This window comes from Syngnathoides biaculeatus, chromosome 5 (assembly GCF_019802595.1).
Source record: "Syngnathoides biaculeatus isolate LvHL_M chromosome 5, ASM1980259v1, whole genome shotgun sequence".
Taxonomy (NCBI): Eukaryota; Metazoa; Chordata; class Actinopteri; order Syngnathiformes; family Syngnathidae; genus Syngnathoides; species Syngnathoides biaculeatus.
In genome coordinates this window covers 28,873,656-28,895,606 of record NC_084644.1, presented here as the reverse complement: position 1 = coordinate 28,895,606, position 21,951 = coordinate 28,873,656, and the positions used below count along the sequence as shown (strand labels likewise).

Below are 21,951 nucleotides of genomic sequence, written 5' to 3'. Positions count from 1 at the left end.
AATCACTTAGCAGTCTGATAATTGTCATTGTTTTCCCGTGTTGCGCTCAAGCAGTACGCCATTTTGTTCGGCATGTTTTTAGGACCTCACCTTTATGTTTTCATCCTCCCTCCTCTCTGTTGTCACTCAGTACGGGCGGTTGGCATCCTTGGGCCTCTTCAGTTGCACTTTCAGTCTCTTCATGCCGATCTGGAAGCCATTCATCGCCTGGATGGCAGCCTGAGCGCTGGCTGGGTTGTCGAAACTTACAAATCCTGGAGGGGGTGAGAAACAACCGCACCACTGGTCACTTTAAATTACTTGACGACGCTCTGTATCATTTTCACATTTGTCATTGTATCAACATTACCACACTACTGCCCACCTTACAATGCTTAATGACTCTCTGTAAATACAGTAATTTTACATCCTAAAAGTATGTATGTATTGTTATATTGGCTAGTTTGTTGTTGTATGGGAGTGGCTCAAACTACAGCAGACAAATTATGTGTTTTTAACATTCAATAAACAGGATTATGATTCTGGAAAAAAAAAAGAAAGGTTGTTTTGTTCATCCTTGAATCCTGCCTCAACCTGGAAACAGCATGCCACCGTAGATCAAAATAATTAATGGACTCCATCATCATTCATCCTCAAACCCCCACCTCTTTTTTTTTTAATCACTTGTCCTTTCCTGTGTCCGATACAGCTGCTGTCTGCCCCTCTGCCACTCCCTTTGTCTCCCATGTCTGTCCGTGCGGGTGTATGTGTCTCACCAAAACATTTGCTCTGGTTGGTGGCCCGGTCAACAAAAACCTTAGCCGAGATGACATTGCCAAAGGGCAAGAACATCTGCAGCATCTCGGAATCACTGAACTCTTGCGGCAGGTGGTAGATGAAGATGTTGCATCCCTCTGGACCTGCCACACACAAACATAGAGACACACAAGACAACTTTATAGGGGCTGAGTGGGGGAAAGGGGTGTGGTCCTAAACACAGGGAGAGAGAAAGTCACTTTACCTTCTCTTTGCTGCTGTTGCTGGGGCTGCTGGTGTTGCTGGGCAACCAGTGTTGGCTGCTGGGGGAACGGCTGGCCGACCAATCCGTAGGCAGCGGGATACGCTGCTATTGGGGCAGATAAACAGCAATGCTATCTGATTGGGTGGCACCAACAGGTGGCAACACAGGAACGGCCAATAGAATGTGTCTATTTGAACCCGAAATGTGTCCTGCTGAAGGTGAAAACTATAAAACATCTGTAAAAACAATGACTGAGACCACCGCTGTCGCCACCACCCTTTCTACTTTACAACTATAAATCCTGTACAGAGAGCGCATTTTCAATTATGCTGCGTGACCTACCAACTTTAAAAAACAATAACAATATTACACAGGTTTGCCTTCCAGTATTGAAGACAAAGAAGAGGAGGAAACCGGATCCATCGTCAGAAGAAAAAGAGGAATGCACAGAGCCTACAACTGACTGTAGGGACTTTGAATGTTGGGACTATGACAGGAAAAGCTCAGGAGTTGGTTGACATGATGATTAGGAGAAAGGTTGATATTATTTTAAAGGAAGAGCTCGCTAAGAATGTCTTGGAGGTGAAAAGAGTATCAGATCGAGTGATGAGACTAAAATTTGAAATTGAGGGTGTTATGTATAATGTGGTTAGCGGCTATGCCCCACAGGTAGGATGTGACCTAGAGTTGAAAGAGAAATTCTGGAAGGAACTAGATGAAGTAGTTCTGAGCATCCCAGACAGCGAGAGAGTATTGATTGGTGCAGATTGTAATGGACATATTGGTAAAGGAAACAGGGGCGATGAAGAAGTGATGGGTAAGTACGGCATCCAGGAAAGGAACTTTGGGGGACAGATGGTGGTGGACTTTGCAAAAAGGATGGAGATGGCTGTAGTGAACACTTATTTCCAGAAGAGGGAGGAACATATAGTGACCTACAAGAGCGGAGGTAGAAGCACGCAGGTGGATTATATTTTGTGCAGACGATGTAATCTGAAGGAGGTTACTGACTGTAAAGTAGTGGTAGGGGAGAGTGTAGCTCGACAGCATAGGATGGTAGTGTGTAGGATGACTCTGGTGGTGGGTAAGAAGATTAAGAAGACAAAGGTAGAGCAGAGAACCATGTGGTGGAAGCTGAGAAAGGAAGAATGTTGTGCGGCCTTTCGGAAAGAGGTAAGACAGGCTCTCGATGGAAAGCACAAGCTCCCGGAAGACTGGACAACGACAGCCAAGGTAATCAGAGAGACAGGCAGGAGAGTACTTGGTGTGTCATCTGGTAGGAAAGGGGAGAAGGAGACTTGGTGGTGGAACCCCAAAATACAGGTAGTCATACAAGGAAAGAGATTAGCGAAGAAGAAGAGGGATACTGAGACGACTGAGGAGAGGCGAAAGGAGTACATCGAGATGCGACGTAGGGCAAAGGTAGAGGTGGCAAAGGCTAAACAAGAGGCATATGAAGACATGTACACCAGGTTGGACACGAAAGAAGGAGAAAAGGATCTCTACAGGTTGGCCAGACAGAGGGATAGAGATGGGAAGGATGTGCAGCAGGTAAGGGTGATTAAGGATAGAGATGGAAATGTGTTGACTGGTGGCGGTAGTGTGCTAAATAGATGGAAAGAATACTTTGAGAAGTTGATGAATGAAGAAAATGAGAGAGAAGGAAGAGTTGAAGAGGCAAGTGTGAAGGACAGGGAAGTGGCAATGATTACCAAGGGGGAAGTCAGAAAGGCACTACAAAGGATGAAAAATGGAAAGGCAGTTGGTCCTGATGCCATACCGGTAGAGGTATGGAAGCAATTTGGAGAGATGGCTGTGGAGTTTTTGACCAACTTATTCAACAGAATACTAGCGGGCGAAAAGATGCCTGAAGAATGGAGGAAAAGTGTTCTAGTTCCCATTTTTAAGAACAAAGGGGATGTTCAGAGCTGTGGGAACTACCGAGGAATAAAGTTGATGAGCCACACAATGAAGTTATGGGAAAGAGTAGTGGAGGCTAGACTCAGGACAGAAGTAAGTATCTGCGAGCAACAGTATGGTTTCATGCCTAGAAAGAGTACCACAGATGCATTATTTGCCTTGAGGATGCTCGTGGAAAAGTACAGAGAAGGTCAGAAGGAGCTACATTGTGTCTTTGTGGATCTAGAGAAAGCCTATGACAGAGTACCAAGAGAGGAACTGTGGTACTGCATGCGTAAGTCTGGTGTGGCAGAGAAGTATGTTAAAATAGTACAGGACATGTATGATGGCAGCAGAACAATGGTGAGTTGTGCCTTAGGTGTGACAGAGGAATTTAAGGTGGAGGTGGGACTGCATCAGGGATCAGCTCTGAGCCCCTTCCTGTTTGCAGTGGTAATGGATAGGCTGACAGATGAGGTTAGACTGGAATCCCCTTGGACCATGATGTTCGCAGATGATATTGTGATATGCAGTGAAAGCAGGGAGCATGCAGAGGAACAATTAGAAAGATGGAGACATGCACTGGAAAGGACAGGAATGAAGATTAGCCGAAGTAAAACAGAATATCTGTGCGTGAATGACAAAAGTGGAGGGGGAAGAGTGAGGCTACAGGGAGAAGAGATAGCGAGGGTGGACGGCTTCAAATATTTAGGGTCAATAATCGAGAGCAATGGTGAGTGTGGTAAGGAAGTGAAGAAACGGGTCCAAGCAGGTTGGAACAGCTGGCGAAAGGTGTCTGGTGTGTTATGTGACAGACGAGTCTCTGCTAGGATGAAGGGCAAAGTTTACAAAACAGTGGTGAGGCCGGCCATCATGTACGGATTAGAGACGGTGGCACTGAAGAAGCAACAGGAAGCAGAACTGGAGGTGGCAGAAATGAAGATGCTGACCAGGTTGGATAGGATTAGAAATGAGCTCATTCGAGGGACAGCCAAAGCTGGATGTTTTGGAGACAAGATTCGAGAGAGCAGACTTCGATGGTTTGGACATGTTCAGAGGCGAGAGAGTGAGTATATTGGTAGAAGGATGCTGAGGATGGAGCTCCCAGGCAAAAGAGCGAGAGGAAGACCAAAGAGAAGGTTTATGGATGTGGTGAGGGAAGACATGAGGGCAGTTGGGGTTAGAGAGGAAGATGCAGGAGATAGGCTAAGATGGCAAAAGATGACACGCTGTGGCGACCCCTAACGGGACAAGCCGAAAGGAAAAGAAGAAGAAGCCTTCCTGCATTGGGCTATCATGGTGTAATGAAGAACAGAAAAATTAAAGAAACAAAGAAAAATATTCGCATGAGGACTTGCAGTAGCAAAAATAACACATACATAAACAGTAGAGTAATCCCTGCATATTTGCAATTCACTATTCCCAAATTCACCTATTTGTGTTTTTTGCGCTCTTTCTGAAACACCCCAAGATCTGACAAGATGCTGCCAAATCCCTGTCTAAATAGGAATTGGTGTCAAGGAAGATTCTTCAAAAGACATTTCTCAACTAACAGACAAGCTTTAGATGTCAGGGAGGAGATAAATTTAGCCTCCCACAGTAAGCGAAGGTTTTTAGTGGAATTTATAGAGAGTCTTTGCTGGATGGGAATTTACACTCACTTCGGTGGATTTTTTATTTTTTTTTAAATCAAATCATCTGTAATCAGTCTTGTCAAAGGAGAATGTTGTTGGTAAGATGACTTTTAAATCATGAAAATATTCTGGTATCATAGTTTGTTGTGTACTGTAGTTATAGTTTAAACTATTAATGTTGACAATCTAAAACTTTTAAGGTTTGTCAGTTGCGTTTTTTTTTGCCATTTACGGCAGGCAAAATAAAAAACAACAACAACAAACTTTAAATGGTTGAGTCACTTGGTAGTCATAACATCAATAACTTGACCTTTCATTCTTAATCCATAGGATTTAATGTGTTCTAATTTATCCCAAATTGTTCTATAGGGTTGAGGTCAAGGTTGTGCAGGCCAGTTTATCCACATCAAACTTACTCATCCATGTCTTTACATATCTTTGAAAGAGGAAGGGTCCATGTCCAAACTCTTCCCACAAAATCTGAAATGTGCAAAATATTAACACCTAAGTATCACTCAAAGAAGATTTTGAAGAGTCAGATTTGACAGTTTGAGGATTAAAAACATATCTGTACTCCAGTGCACAAACCAAGGTACATAAAAACATGGATGAGAGAACTTAGTATGGATGAACTTGACTGCCCTTCACAGAGTCCTGCCCTCCGTGCCCATAGGACACCTTAGGTCTGCATGTTAACGAACGCCCCCAAAAAATAGAGCGTTTTCTTGGAAATACAACCCCCCCCACCTCCCCGCCTGCCGTGTTTAAATCCAGTGTGGCATTTCGTAGCTGTCCCTGAGGTTGGGTAGTGTGCAGCCAGTCACCCGCTCTGCCCTTTTCACTACTCGTTGAATATGTTATGTACTTTCATAATTAGTTGATTTTTTTTTTTCAGGAATGTATCTGTTGGAGAGAAATTTAGAGAACTTTGAAGGGCTCTTCATGTTTTTATAGAAATTTTTACACAGACAGTAACCACTTTTCACATCGCTAGTTACAAGGCACTTCTTGTCTTTATGAATTTACGTGCATGAACATCAGAAAAATGACAAGCATTTCGGGATGGGCCCAGACTCAAGGACATTTTTCATACACCCACCTGTATAATGCTGCATGCCGGCATAAGCTTGCTGTAGTGGGTCCAAGGTTGCTGGAGTCTGAGCTGCAAAATTGGAATTTTTTTTAATTGTTATTTGAAATGAAACAATGAGTAGTTTTCCAAGTGTGAGCTGTGGAAGAGTACTTCAGAGAACGTGCACCAGCTTAATTAAAAAAAAAGAAAGAAAACAGAAAAATATCAGCTCTTGTTTAAAGAAAAAAATATAAATTTTTAAAACCTTCTAACAAGAGGGGAGACAGAGACAAAGGCCGGCTAAAAACTATAAAACAGAGGCTCCAGAAAATCAGTGTGTTAAGAAAGGTAGAAAGGATTTAAGGCACCACGATAAAGTGCCCACAGAACAAACAACCACTTCTGAGATTCCTCAATTTAAAATGACATATAAGTGAGAGTCAATATAAAAAGGATTTAAATATGATCTATGTATCTCTGATACAAGCAAAAATTGTAATCCAAACAAAAGCTGTGCAGTCATGAATTATTTATAGTCAATGGTGCACGTAACAGTTTCGGTCTGGTTTTTAAATGAGCACCACAGGTTGTTGCTTGGGGTTTCATGACCCACTGATCTCACTTGTGCCTATTTTGGATGTAAAAGCTATTGGTTATTTAAAAACTAAAAGCTTGCAAATGTGCACTGACTGAATCATACCTGGATACCTGGTGTACTTTCAATATTTTTAGTGTGCATGCACTCCTATATATATATATATATATATATATATATATATATATATATATATATATATATATATAATTTTACCTGGATAAGTAATGATGGAAAAGAAGGGGTGAATAAAAGAAATATAGATCCACTGCTTGTGGTTCTGAATATTTGAACTGTAAGATTTGTCAACCAATTGTCTGACTTGCAATTTCACAAAACTGAGGGCTGATATTAAAAGCACGTGTATATATATTGTAGAGAAGGGACAGTAATCTGAAAATCAGTGATGAATGAGTTGGTATCAGACCTCAAAGCCACTGTCATATGTTCAAAATGAGTTTCTTGAACTAAAAAGAAATTTCAGATTATTATTTATTATTATTCAGATTGTTGATGTAGTTTCACATTATCTAGGGTAAAACTCACAGTCCCACTCTTAGAATAGCACAGAAAACCCTTCTTTGGTTCCATTCAAATACCTTGATATGTGTGGACGCCATTGGTGTACAATGTTTCGGTTCCCTGTTGCCCGTTGGTTGGTGCAGGCACGCTGCCGTAACCGTTTACTCCTATTGGCGGAGGGAGAGCTGGCACAGGGGTAGCTGCGATAGTCGGCGGTGTGTTTGTCCCTGCAGACATTAATCACACAGACTAGTTTAGTTTCACGCTAACAGAGCTCAGTGATTATTTACACCATACTTACAGAGCAACCACCTAAGTCAACTCGAGAGTTTAACATGAAAATTCAGGAAAATTTTGGCTCACTGAGCAGCAAAATGAATAACAGCGACTACCCAGACGTACAACTGATATTCTAATATTTTTTCCATGAAATTGTATTCGTTTATCTTGTCAACTGAAATGCGACCGCATACACTCGTTACCGTGGCCACGCTAACAAGTGTGGATAATGCAGACTGTAAGATGAAAATGGGGGAAAAGGTATGTTGGTGGTCACCGCTGCTCAGGAGAGGACTTTCAGTCAAGGATTGCCTGAGGTATGCTAAAGTACTTTTAATACGATTCGGCTCGCAAGCCATCAACAAAATGTTGTGTAGCCTACAAGCTAGTGCTAGTGCTCGCGCTAGTCGTTGTATGCAAACATGAAGCCGTTCTGTAAAATCACGTTTTAAATTTTCAGTATGGGTTATGTAATTTAATTACAATAAAGTCATTTATTTACATTAAGATATCACCCATTATTTCTGTTGGGTTGTAATGTTATTTGACCTGACTGATAAGAATACATGATCTGACCAGAGCAGTGATTTCCAACCGTTATAGAGCCAAGGCACAGATTTTATAACCAAAAATCTCACTGCACACCAACAAACAAAAATGTCATAACATGTACATACATTAATTGTCGTATGTACAGTACTTAATCTCATCTAAAAGAAGAGCATTAATTTGTTCTTTCTGTCACTAAGCCTCAATGACATACATTGATGAACAAAGATACATTATTTATAGTAAATATATATTTCTGCGTGGGTTTTCTCTGGGCACTCCGGTTTCCTCCCACTGGAAAATGGCCCTAAGTGTGAATGCGATTGGTTGTTTGTCTCTATGTGCCCTGCAATTGGCTGGCAACCAGTTCATGGTGTACTCTGCCTCCAACCCAATGATAGCTGGGATTGGCACCAGCACTCCTGCAACCCTCATCAGGATAAGCGGCTCAGAAAATGTATGGATAGATACATTTTTGAGCAATTAGGTACACAAGTATATACAGCAAATGAACAGATCATGTAAATAAACATATTGCTCCATCTTTTGATCGGATCAGTGATTGGTTATTATTATTATTATTATTTATTTTTTTAACTCACTGATTGGTGATCGGCCCCAAAATCCTGATCACGTAAAGCCCACTCTGGCTATGGATTTGATAAAGATTTTATGATGGCAATTGTAACAAATTTATTTCGTTTTTTGTTTCATATCTGGAAATAGTTTGCAAATTTCTCGTTATATAGACAAAACTGGGGATAAAAAATCCACGATATGTAGCACAATTTATGTGAAAACGAGCGAAACACTGAGTTTGTATTTTCCTACCTGAAGACGGCGTAATGGGCGTAATGGGCGTGGCGATGATTCCATTGGCATTGAGCGCCGCCATCTGCTGCATCTGTACGGCGGCGACTGTCGCCACGGGGGACAAGTACGCCGACTGGGCGACTAGGGCCTGCTGTTGGACAAGCTGTAGCATTGGGAAAGGAAATGGGGCGATGCATGTAGAAGACAAAGAAATAGTTAAATGCATATGAAGAGTTTGTTTTCAAAACGAGACATAGGCATTTTTTTCAGATTTACGAAACTCGCGCCAAAATTTTTCCCCAAAATTTTGGCGTGAGTTTCGTAAATCTGAAAAAAATGCCTATGTCTCGTTTTGAAAACAAACTCTTCATATGGGAAGAGGTGAGAGAGGCAGGGAAAAATAAGCGCAAGAGACAGGGAGAGCGAGTGATAGAGAAGCAGATGAATAGAGATCTAATTATAAGACCATTATGCCCGCAGTCAGTGGGTTAATGGTCGTGTGTTGCAGGCAAGCTAAATGCCAGATGACGTATGTCCTGTTGTCTAGGTAATAATGTTAGCCCCAATTAGACCGCTGATAGCCTCTTGAAACTTATTACATCCTTTCAAGAGTACAGCACTTGCCTGAGCATTGACCGCCTGCGTGTAGGCGTTGTAGGCGGGAAAGTTGAGGGTCATGGGACTAAAGATGCCGAGCTGGGAGGCCACTTGCTGCATTCTCCTGAGCCCCCGCTCCTTCTCTGTGTCGGCAAACTTCACCACCAGACTGGAAGACGCACCCTGGACCCAAGACCAAGTCACAATCAATGTTATGCGACAATGAGATTATGCTTGCTTTTTTTATTTATTATACAGAAGCACCTCAAGATAAGAGTTTAATTTGTTCCATGACCATGCTCGCACCTAAAGATTTCTCTCTGAATTGCTCCGTAGATATAAACTGAAATAATAATAACAAACTGAAAAATGCAAAGTGGTTTTAATAAGGAAAAATCAGCACCTTCTATAAGAAATATATGTAGTTAATAAATTACTGAAAAAGAATCACCTTTTGATCTCAGCAGAGACTGTTTATGCACTTTAGTCTGTGCTTGGTGTTCTGGTTAGCAAGAGAGTTCAAATGGGCTCAGCAGTGTGTGATTGATAATGACAATAAACTGAAATAATTACAGTGACAACTTGTTTTTTTCTGACAGGAAATGGGAGGCAACTACAGTACATGTCCTGTTTGAGGAAATACAGTATATGAGCTAATAGAACTACTAGTCTTGCAAATCTATTCATTTACTATATGGATTTCTCTCACACACGCCCAACTCAATGTATAATACACAAAGTCTTTAATTATTCCACCATAGCCTCAAGCCTTTCTTATCATTTTGAACCACCTTCAACTCACTCACAGGCATTGTACGACTCCCGTGCAGGCTATTGATTGCAGCCTGGGCTTCGGCGTGTCCCTGGAATTTTACAAATGCACACCCTAAAGGGGGAAAAAAAACAGTCAGAAACACAAGGGCTACATTAAAATCAGTGTGTACTGCCGAAACTCGTGAGTGGGCAGATTCTTTACCTTTGCTGGTCCCGTCGGGTCCTCTCAACACAGTGCACTCGTCGATGCTGCCAAAGGGCTCGAAAAGCCTTCGAACATCCTCATCGCTCTGTTGCTTTCCCAGCATTCCCACAAACAACTTCCTGTCCTCTGTGGTACAGATCAAACAGGGGGGATATTAGGAGCGAGAATCCCCAACGTTTTGTATTGAAAATCATATTCTTCCCAGTTAAAGGTACTCAATACGTGGACTTTGTTTCAGTCTGGAACCAGACATGGTTCCCTGTGGCCAAAACCTAAATATTAGAAGAAACTATTTTTTTTTAACATGATATACATTTGGGGGGAGGGGACTTTACACTAGTTTTATTCTAACATTTACATCTTACTGGCAGTTGGACTTTACAGCACTCGTCAAAAAATCTACACGCTACGCCTACATAACACATGACAAGACTATGAAATTATTAAATCAAATATGTTTAAAAACTCCTTTTTTTTCACTGAACTAGAACCACTTGTCATGATCCTGCCACTCCAGCACGAACTGTGCGGGTGCCCGCGCAGGTGCGCTGATTGGGAGGTGCACACCTGCGCCTCATGCAGCCTGATTATGCTATGGATTTATATGACCGCGATGACAACTGGCCGGCGCCAGTTCGCTGATCTTCATGTCCCGTTCGTGTGCTCCGGTATCCCTGATTGAACCTGTGTGTACCGACCTTCGTCCGTTCTCCGACCAACCCCGTAAGCCTGACTCCTTCGATACTTCTGCCTGCTTTGATTGTTCTCCTGTGTACCGACTCCTGCCTGCCCGCTGACCTGCTCTCTTCGCCCGACGTCCCAACTACCGCTGCTGCACCGGACTGCCTGCTCGATCCCCTACCTCTGCATATAATAAACATGTCTCCTTGAACTAACTTGCATCTTCCGAGTCCTGCATTTGGGTCCTACTCTCGTTCCGATGGGACGTGACACCACTATCAGGACTTTTTTGTACAATTATGACAATAAAGTTGTGCTTTAAAAGAAGTGCTACAGAAGCTGTCTGAACTGATATTATTAACTAAACTGTTTTGACAACCGTTTTCTTTCCATATTTTCTTATTTTAAAGTCTGACTTCATCTACATATTTCACTGATTTCCTGCCTCACATGCACCGATTTGTTTCACTCAAAAAGCTGGCAATGTTTGTTGTCAGAACCACCACAATAATACTGACAATATTGGCATCAAAAAATGCTAACCATTGATAAAAACAGTGTCGCCCACGCATAACGCAAGATGCCCACGTGATTTATATGTAACAGTTTAACACATTCACAGCCACCGATGACTATAGAAGTCAAATATCTATTTTAACTGGGAAGGCTGGCAGTGATTTACAGTAGCTGCTGTTTTGCTCAACAACTGAGGTTAAATCGGCTCAGTCAATATCTATTTTATGCCCGTATATGACAATTACAGGTCTTATGTGCTACGTCTTTGCTCTCGTTTCGTGTGTCTCGTTTTAAAGTATAACTTTCCTTGAACCTTACCGCTTGCTTGGCTCAAGCTAATTATCTTGCATTATCAGCTTTGCAAGTGGAGGAAGTCACTAGCAAAGCTGCTCTGAATAATAATAACAATAATCATTTATAGAGGCAGCAACAGGTTCGCACATTCATGTCACAGTTCTGAGGACCCGGGTTCAAATCCGGTCTCGCCTGTGTGAAGTTTTCATGTTCTACCCATGCATGTGTGGGTATTCTCCGGGTACTTCGTTTTCCTCTCACATCCCAAAAACATGCATGGTAAATAAGGCAAAGTAGAAATCTTATAAGTAAATATACAGAAACAACACATTAAAAACACAACACACACTTAAAACAGGACAAGATTTATAAACCATGGAATTGAGTTGTGTCAGGAGGGAGGAGTTCAAATGGATGCAATTGGTGCGTGTGTGTGCTATGTCTTACATGTTATGACAGATTTGGGTGCAAATAATGATGAACGTTGTAAATTATGACATTTTCAACTTTGTCTTATCAATTCCAGTACACCGTTCTAGCGCATTTTTTTTAATGCAGGGAGCTTCTTCCGGTGTCCACCGGGGAGCAGTCTTCACTACGGTGGAAACAGGAGGGGCCGCGTGTAGCCTGCCAAGCCCTTCTGACGACTACTCTCCATCTATGTCCGAACCATTTTGACTCTTCAGCTTCCCACTGTCACACTGCATAAATGATTTTCTGTTTGTGCGTGTGTGTCTCACCTCCTCTGCCTTCACTGTCTGCAGGTTTCACCTGGATGGGCCGATTCATCTACAGGTGAAGAAAAAAAAAAAAAACAAGAAGGAACATTAATGCAAGTAGTACTGTATTTCAAAAGTACAGTTTAATTTGTGTGCTTTATGTTCATCAGTAGTGGGAAGCCATCAGAAAACAATGATACGGTGTAATATGTCTGTTTATAGCTGTACTTTTTGAGTTTGGTTATAGAAAGTCAAGTGAATTCGTAGTAAGTGTGCGTGACATACTGGTACTGCAGAAGTAACATGAGAGTTTGCCATCAAAAATGAAATGATAAGTGTTTTAGTACCAGTTCTACTGTGCAAATTTGGCTGATATTAAACATTTCTTCCCCAAAAATGGGGAAGTGTGCTTATTTCACGCCATTTATTCAACACTCTTTTAAAATATGTGCTATATTTGTATGCGGAAAGAACAATGGCCAGACAAATGGGCCCCTATATACTATAGCGTACTTCAGTCAGCCTCTGGGGCCCCATACAACAATAATACAAAAAGCAGAGAGGGACATCACCTGAAGCAGCTATGAAACACAAAAGTGTCGTCTATTTTAAGTTACAACTGTGTTCGATGTTTTGTAATTTACAATTCCATTCTTTTTATTGATGTTTTAGGTTTCAGGTTTGAAATCATTTCGGTATCATCTTTCAGGTACTTAAACCATTGTATTGAAGTAATAATTTTGGTATTTTGAAACCACTAATTCTAAAATAAATAAATGGGCAAAGACATTAATTAATAGTTAATTGAATATTATTTCTGTGTATGCTTGTTCTTTTGGTTTTCAGTTAGCATTTATCACTCGTGAATTTTGACCAAGGATGTTTTGCACACAACCTTTCTTCTTCTCTGTCACACACACACAATCAGAGTTGAGTACTGCAGGGGATTGAGAAGTGACGAGATTAAGAATGAAGGCCATCTGATCTGGATTACAGGGCAACTACGGATTAGATGAGGGACAAGAGTCGTTCAGATAGAGAGAAGACATGAAGGGCAGCAGGGGTGGGGAATGAAGTGACATGTGTGGGACGCTAATGGTACAGTCGTCCTAAATAAAAATAAAATTAAAAAAATAATAAAACAATAAAGAAGAGGGGAGAGGCCTGAGGGACCCCGGTTGACTTTGGAGCAACATAAAGGGCAGATGGAAGGCCAAGAGGAACACAGGCAGTGAATGGGACCGCTGGAGAGGAGAGGAGAGCAGGAGGAGGGGAAAAAAACCAGGCATAGCACAGAGAGATAGAGTGTGGGAGGATGAAAGCAAAGCTGGCGCTTGAGAGGATGATTCAAAAAGAGAGCAAGAGAGAGAGATAGGACGGGAGGAAGCAAGCGTGATTCAGTCGTGACTCGCTCTGTCTAAAAAATGTCACGACTACTGAGATCCATCGGCCTGGATTTATTATGCATGCATGCACACACATGTTCTGCATAGCCCTTCAGCACACACACATTCACACAGCCAGAGCAAGAACAAGTGCAGAACACACACACACACACACACACACACACACACACACGTACGCACGCACGCACGCTCACAGTGCTTAGTCATAGCACTGAGGCAATGAGACGGAGTGTTAATGCCATAGGGATGTTAGGGTGGGGAAAGCGAAAGGCTGCGGGAATGATGGCGATGAAAGAAAAGTCAAGAAAAGAAAGAAAAATTCCCTGAGAGAGACTGAAGAAGTTCTGGAAAGAGAAGAAGGTAAAAGAGATTTGGGGAAAAGAAGGACAATATTGATTCCAAGCAGAGTAGAAAGAACAACAACAGCATGTGGATGACACACCCATTTTGTAATTCAAGCTACAAGGAGCCTGTCAGATGACACAAAACCGAATACTGTCATGTTAAAGCACCCTTACAAGGGGTGCTGTCCCAAAATACATATTTCAATATGTCATCATTCAGCCCCAGCAATAATACACCAGCATTAGATTTAATGGTCTAAATATTTCACATGTTGTCAATATCCACTTTAGACTTACAGCACTTTGTCAATCAACATGAATGACCCAAGTATTGATAACGATCACACTGATTTGAGCAGATGGCTGACCATATATTTAAATTTTTTTTACTGACTGTAGACATTTTACAGAACTGCTCAAATAATAGCCAATCTTCATTTTGTCTTATTAAATATTTTTCATAAATGCCATGACTCGAGTGTTGTCGTCATGAAGACTGTGCGGGCTTGATTTCGGGCCAGCGCCTAAAACTGCGTAGATGCATCAGGAGGGGCATCTGGTGTAAAAGTGGTGTCAAACAAATCATGCAAGTGACTTGTTGTGGTTACCCCTGAAGGTACTTACATCTGCGTAAGGAAAATGGTAGGAAAGGGTCTTGCTTTAATGAACAATATCCTCATGTAAAGTTTTAGATTTCTTACATTTGGACAAATAATTTTTGGGGTAAAGACGAGTTCTCTTTTCCTGGCTAACAATTACTGCTTTTTCCTTTTTCTTTTCTGTCCGGCTGTTAGGTCAAGCAGAATGGATCTGTATCCCTTTTATATGGTGGAACAGTTTTACTAATTGTGCCACAGTGGAGTTTATAAATTTTCCTCTTTGGTTTCTTAGTATTATAATTGAAGTTTATGGAGAATCAGAGTCAATCAGTCGAACAGAATAACATTTCTAGATGTGGCAGGGAAAGGAAGCCAAACCGGTAATTGTAAACAGGATGAGAAAACCAAATCATTATATATCTACAACAGGGAAACATTAAATATGGATGTTGTTTGGGGATGTGGCGCTACACCCTGTGAGGGAAGGACAGGACAATATAGGACAAGACAGGGTTGCACATCCAGTGAATGAATCCCCGGGGTGTCCGGGCCCACAAACACATTCAAGTGAACTGACACTGTTTTACGTGCAGAAAAACTGACAGAAGTGTCTTATAATTACTGTGCCTGCACTGCAGAGGGTGAGGACCCTACCCAATCAATCGAGGGTGGGATTGCGCCCAGGGGTCTACTCGAGAGCAACCCAGTGAACAGGACAGATCCTATGCTGAGGGACCCATGGCAGTCCAGCGGCCCCGGTGAGGTGCCTTGGAAACTGGCCACATGGACCCAACGCCACCCCCCAGGCTCACCCTCGCCAGAGTTTTTACTTATGCTTCAGCCTTCATTTGAATGGACATCTCTGACATACTGTTAGGCAGGTAAGAGAAGTTGTTTTTATCAGAATACAAGAAATCTAAAATTTATCATCGAAGAAGACATGATGAGAAGAATGTATGTAATGTATTCTTGTTTAACACCAAACCGGTGTTTCCTGACCTTGATTGATCAAAGGCACATAGTTTAGATTTGAAGAATCTCATGGCTTCCCACCGAACAAAAATGTACAAAAACAGGACACACAGCTCAATTATGTACCTTCTACCACCTAGGTGAAAAGCATTGTTTCATTGTGCTGCCTGTCACTGTACATCACTGACATCGATAGATGAACAATGATCCAGTAATTGTTGTCGATTGGTGCGACGGAGCACTTTTACATAAAGGCATACAGTATTTCGAAGGACCAGCATAGAAACACAGGAAAACATCCATCCATTTTCTGAGCCACTTATCCTCACGAGAATTGCGGGCTTGCTGGAGGCAATCCCAGCTGTCATCGGGCAGGAGGCGGGGTACACCCTGAACTGGTTGCCAGCCAATTGCAGGCCACACAGAAACAGACGACAGTCGCACTCACAATCACACCTAGCGGCAATTTAGAGTCTACAATAAATGCATGTTTTGGGGAAGTGGAAGGAAACCCGAGTGCCCGGAAAAACCCACGCAAGCATGGGGAGAACATACATGCAAACTCCACACAAGCGGGGCAGGGATTGATCCCCAGACCTCAGAACTGTGAGGCCAACGTTCTACAGCTGTGTCACCGTGCCCAAAGAAAAACAAATGATTAAAAATAAAACTTGTCATTATGTCAACATTATTGGTAATTAAGGGAAGTACTACACCTTTTACTATTTTTGTGTTCCATTTCCATAGCATATGGTGTTGTAAGGCAGGACATTATCACAGTGTGGCTTGAAAAAATTAAGCATTTGTCTGTTTCACAGTTTGTATTTAACTTGTGCCTTTATTTATTTAAGGATACACTTATATACTTTCAGTCTCATAAAAAAAGAAGAAAAATAGATAATATAAAATGGTAGCATTGCATTTTATAACACAGTGTCACAAAGCAATATTGGGACATGTAGTATAATGAATAAAATCAATAAAGTTGTTGGCACACGGTCATGTCCAAGCGTTATTGGACATAAAATTTGGCGACAGAGAAGAAGCTTCACACATACCGCTGACCTCATTCCTCGTCTCCAGCCCCTGGCCATGAGTACTATAAGAGCAGGGTCAATCTAACTTGCTGAAGCTAACGAAACAAAGCAACATTATCACCCACAGCAATCTTATTTTCATACTCTCTGACCCTCGCAGGTGGATGAAAACTGATATCGCCAGACATATCGCTACTCCACAGAGCATTATTCTGTATTCCTACAAGCTTTAACAAATGTTGATACAGAGTAGCAAAGTCAACTAATCAACTAATCGGTTCAATCCCTACTGCACCGTGAGATGATCGTTAGGCAAAACATGTAAGAATATTAGATCTGAAATCACAATGAGATTCCCAACCTTATTTCTCACACAGAACGCAATCAAACAGCGGTGGCCACAAAGTAATTTTGTAGCAGTGACGCTTGAATTAATTGTGCTGTGAATCAATGGGGACTTTCAAAAAAAACAAAGAAACAAAAAACACAAGGGAGGAAATAAAACTGAGGATGCGATTGGAGGAAGGTAGTGGGTAAAAAGAGGCAACAGGGAGGTGTTGAGAGAGATGAGAGAAAGGTCCCAGTGGGGTGTTAAGGCAATGTAATGAAGCTGGTAATTGAGGAGGGGGCAGCGCCGGGAGAGACTGATCCATACATTTGATTAATCAGCTCTTAGCTGTCACCACAAGCTATTGATCTCAGGCAAGGCCATCACAGGTGCAAACACACTGTTCGCATTAACACACGGAGACACACACACGCAATGTCGGAGGAGGAAGGGATGATGCACATTTTTAACCTCACACCTTTATTGACTGGAGCTGTCAGCTTCAACATGAACTTACAGAAAATACACAGACAAACACACACACACACACACACACACCACACACACACACACACACACACACCGCCCTCAGTTTTTCCAGTGACCTTGGCTTCAAGCTTTTCTCTCCATCCATTCATCTGTCTATCCATTCATTCATCTGTTCACGCATCTATCATTTCCCAGTGCTGCTCTTATTGCTGTCCATCTACACTGCTATCCATCTTGTGCTATCAAGCCATCGATCAGTCATGTCTTGTTCATTGATTTGGAGCTGTGTTGTAGAGAAGCCTGATTGTTGCCAGATTTGTGTCCACTAACCTTCCCTCTATCTTCAATCTATCCATCATCACCTCCATTTTTACCTTCATTAAGCCGATTCAAGCTCGTCTTTGTGACTGTGAAACATTCTGAATGGGGCAAGTTGATCCATCACGTCTTATTATGCTGAATTTCTGCTCAAACGGATGTATTAGTCTAAGAATATTATAAGTAGAGTGAGAGGAGACAGCGCGGGCATCTGCGGACAAAAAAACAATGGCATTGGAAAATCGTCAAGGCAACCATTCGGTCACCATGGCAATTGTATGACGGCACACACAAGGTAGGTAAACAAGTATGTTGGTTGCCAAGAGCGACTGCTGCAATCTTTGGGTAAACAAAGAGTTTGCGCTGAGAAGTGCCATGCCACCTTTGTGCTTGACCTCCCTTGTAAAATATTGCATCTGTGTCAAATAATCAATGAGTAAAAATTAACGAATAGGAGGGAGGCAATGTGCAATGAGAGAAAATCCATCCATCCATCCATCCATTTTATACAGAAGTTATTCTCATTAGTGTTGCAGCTAACCCTAACCCTGCAGCCTATCCCCGGGGATGTTCGGTGAAAGGTTGGACTGGACTGCACCCTGGATTGGTCACCCACCAATCACAGGGCGCATATGGAGAAACGACTATTCACAAGCACATTCACACCTCAGGATAATTTAGAATCAGTGCACCTCACTAGACCAAAATTGAGCCAGCATGAAAGGCTTAACTCTTCTCGTGGCTTTCTGTGAATATTTTTCTAAAACCACAGTGGTAGGGGACAAAGAGGAACATGATGAGAAAAATATAGTCTGGCGTTTACAGTACAGTTTAAAGAATGGTCATTTTAATTTTGTCCAGCTTCAGTAAATGATTCAATGTCACGATAGCTGGAGTCGTCATAGGGATGACTGAGTAGAAGTATTAAACTGTTAAGCACCAATCCTGCTTTTATTTTAGTTTGCAACATTCCCTGCTGGCTTTATGTTAGTTATGTGCGGATTGATACTGAAATATTGAGTCTTCCGTTATCTTCATGCTCTAAAAACGCTTCTTAAATGAAAATATCAAACATTTTGATATATCAGTCATTTGAGGTCATGTATATCATTAACCAGAACATAGAGTATATAAACTAATGAGATATTGTCTAAAGAACAGGCAGCTGTTGGGAAGGGACAACTTTCTTTTTCTTCAGCTTTGCTAACTGCATAATGCGTAAGTGCAGAGATAAACCAGTCACTCACTATCAGATGGAGGCACAATGGCAGAACATAAATGGAATCAAGTGTACGGCATGTTCAGCTCCACAAACAGTCAATACACTTTGTGTTGATAGAGGGGAAAAAAACGTAAATGGTTTTGGCAACACAACAAACCTTGTGAAACACCACAGGTTAAACCGTAACACACAATAGAAGACATTTATGATTAAGCAGACCGAAGAGGAGAGCACACTGTCATTTGCGTGCTGCAGGCATGCCCAGCGTGAGGTGCTGAGCACTATTGCTGCTGGATTTGTTCAAATTAGTAAACAATGGACTAGCATTATAAAACATATAAAATAAACAGTAGCAGGATGATTGTATTTATTTTATTGTATCTATTTCACAATTTGGGGGCTTTCTTTGTGAAGTTTGCATGTTCTCCCTGTGCTTATGTGTCCCCCCCTGATAGTGCGGCTTCCTCCCATGTTGAAAAATAACTTACATTCGGTTAGATTTTTTGGTGGCTCTAAATTGTCAATAGAAATCCACTCAATTATGAAATTTTATATATATATATACAGTATGGGTGGCACGGTGGATCAGCCGGTAAAGCGCTGGCCTCACAGTTCTGAGGTCCCAGGTTCAATGCCGGACCCACCTGTGTGGAGTTTGCATGTTCTCCCCATGCCTGCGTGGGTTTTCTCCGGGCACTCCGGTTTCCTCCCACATTCCAAAAACATGCAACATTAATAGGACAGTCTAAATTGCCCCTAGGTGTGATCGTGAGTGCGAATGGTTGTCCGTCTGTATGTGACCTGCGATTGGCTGGCAACCAGTTAAGGGTGTACGCTGCCTCCTGCCCGTTGACAGCTGGGATAGGCTCCAGCACTCCACATGACCCTCATGAGGATAAGCGACGAAGAAAATGGATGGATGGATGGATGGATGGAGGGATATGCAGTATGTCCTGCGATGCACTGACAACCAGTTCAAACTGTACCCAGCCTCTCCCCCGAAGTCATTTTGGATAGGCTTTAGTGTACCTGCTAACCTAATGAGGACAAGTGCGATAAAAAGTGAGTGGATGGATCGACATCCTCTCTTTCATTTTAGACTCGTGACAGATATTTCCATGAGTTTAACCAGTGTTTTATTGCGTATGACATGAATAATAAAATGGTTAACTTCGGGTTATACTTGTATGCAAGTTAATCATGTTAAATGTTCCTTTGAACATTGCATGTACAGTTAATAAAGGTTTTATGTCTCCAGCACAAATATAATTGACCTTAATGCGAAAATTTCCTCTGCGTCACAGAACAGATTGCATTCAACTTTGACTGTGCTGTCAAGTATCGTGCCTGCACGTCAAACACGCTGTTCTTCGTTTTTCTTTCCATGACACCACACACGTGAACAGCCACACGCTCCTTTCAAGTCAGATTACCCTCTCATTACTCACGTTCCAATTAAGACTTAATTAACAGTAACCATCTGCATCCGACAAGGCGCTCTGTAGTGTTTTTTTTTTTTCTTTTTTGGGATGTGGCATACTAAGAGCCAAGCATTTGGGAGGGCTAGGGATTTGGTATGGGAGCAGTGGCGTGTGGATGCATGAGATACATGTGATATATGATGGCCACTCAAGAGCTGGCATGTCCTCACACATACACGCATGAGTGCGGCTCTGCATGCAAACGCACTTCCATTTGCATGCCACGTTGCCAACATAAAGCCTATCCACACTTGCAGGACAGTCACTCATACAGTACACACTTTTCGTCCCCTTTTTATTTGCACACAGAAACACATCCTGTACACATACAGTTAATCTTACTCCCAGGAGTAATGCAGAGAGGATTGTGCCAGGATTAGAGGATATTAAATCCTTGGATTATCCAATCAAATCGTATTCTACTCCTTCCCCCACATACCCATAATCAGCGGAACGAACCATTGCCCCACATCGGGGAAGGGGTGGGCGTCGTGTGTGTGTGTGTGTCTGTGTATGTGTATCGACAGTGTGTACACCCGCTATTTGGAACATGGATTAAATTACAGTGTTAAATCATTTACATATTTGCATTCATTGTGTTTTGCTACGAAAACACTGGAGGGCAATATCTTCATGTAAAAATGAATGATGAAACTGATTACAGATCACAGCATGATAACAAACAATTATTTTTTTGCATATGTTAAGTACACACCCTCCCTCTTTTAATATCCTCTCAGCACAGTTTCATGCTCCATGTGTCGCTTTTACAGAGTATTTTTAACCTACATTATTTTTCCTTCTTTCCCATCTTCTATTCCGACTTTCTACCCTAAAGCCTCCTAATCTCTGCCTCATGATGACACTGCTATCCTTCCATTTCTTTCCCTCTTTTCCAGCCATTCTCGTCTCTCTATTTCTGTATCACAATTACTTCCTACTCTTCTCCCGCTCATTTCCTCACTGTGATTGGGAGCGTGCCTAGCAGCTATACAAATACATTATGTGGAGCCATGTGAATTGGACAAAACCGAAATCAGGCACAGGCGGCCAGGCTACTGCTTCGTCTGCCTGTTTCCATCCCATAAAACAATACAAAATAAGTCTACCTTCGAATAACAAGGTGTACGACTTAGGAGCGTATGCTGTTTTTTGATGATTCACTCACCAGACATTGATATAGGAACGCGGAAACAGAAGATAAACAGAAGTCTTTGTTTGTTGGTGTTCCACTTCCAGGTGGGAACAGTTTTACTATAATCTCCATCTGAAGATGTAGCATGTCCATTCCACACATTTGTTGTTGGACTTTCCATATACAGTATTTGGTTTTAGAATTTGAGGAAGTGGGATTCAGTCATTATTAAGATCCTTGCCTTGAGGCTGTGCACAGGCAATGACAGTGTTGTATTCTGACATTCATGAATGAATGGGAGGTATGCATGCATGTACTCTTCCTTTTTTTTTTTTTTTTTTAGAAACTGTGTCAATTTCAGTACTTACACAGAAACTAAAAGACTTTTAAGACGCTTTTTTTAATTTTATACCTCAAGGGACAGCTGTTACAGCAAAAAAAACACCACTTTTATTCAAATTTTACTGTCCA

General features: G+C 41.8%; 2 protein-coding genes across 4 annotated transcripts in view; both read right to left on the bottom strand.

Moving 5' to 3' along the window:
• cers2b (ceramide synthase 2b) overlaps positions 1-150 on the bottom strand; it is a 36,553-nt gene extending 36,403 nt beyond the window's left edge. Inside the window, exon 1 of the mRNA XM_061819345.1 lies at positions 91-150. The gene's annotated coding sequence lies outside the window, so the exon portion shown is untranslated. The remainder of the gene's footprint in view (positions 1-90) is intronic.
• LOC133500543 (CUGBP Elav-like family member 3) overlaps positions 1-21,951 on the bottom strand; it is a 69,538-nt gene that overhangs the window by 21,645 nt on the left and 25,942 nt on the right. For all 3 annotated transcript variants that reach the window (XM_061819343.1, XM_061819341.1, XM_061819342.1), the window contains exons 3-12: positions 12,171-12,219; positions 9,937-10,065; positions 9,767-9,846; positions 8,988-9,143; positions 8,382-8,526; positions 6,800-6,949; positions 5,633-5,695; positions 1,001-1,105; positions 756-899; positions 91-254 (exon numbers count right to left, since the gene is read on the bottom strand). In XM_061819343.1, the coding sequence (XP_061675327.1) occupies positions 127-254; positions 756-899; positions 1,001-1,105; positions 5,633-5,695; positions 6,800-6,949; positions 8,382-8,526; positions 8,988-9,143; positions 9,767-9,846; positions 9,937-10,065; positions 12,171-12,219 (1,149 nt within the window). In that variant the 3' untranslated portion in view covers positions 91-126. The remainder of the gene's footprint in view (positions 1-90; positions 255-755; positions 900-1,000; positions 1,106-5,632; positions 5,696-6,799; positions 6,950-8,381; positions 8,527-8,987; positions 9,144-9,766; positions 9,847-9,936; positions 10,066-12,170; positions 12,220-21,951) is intronic.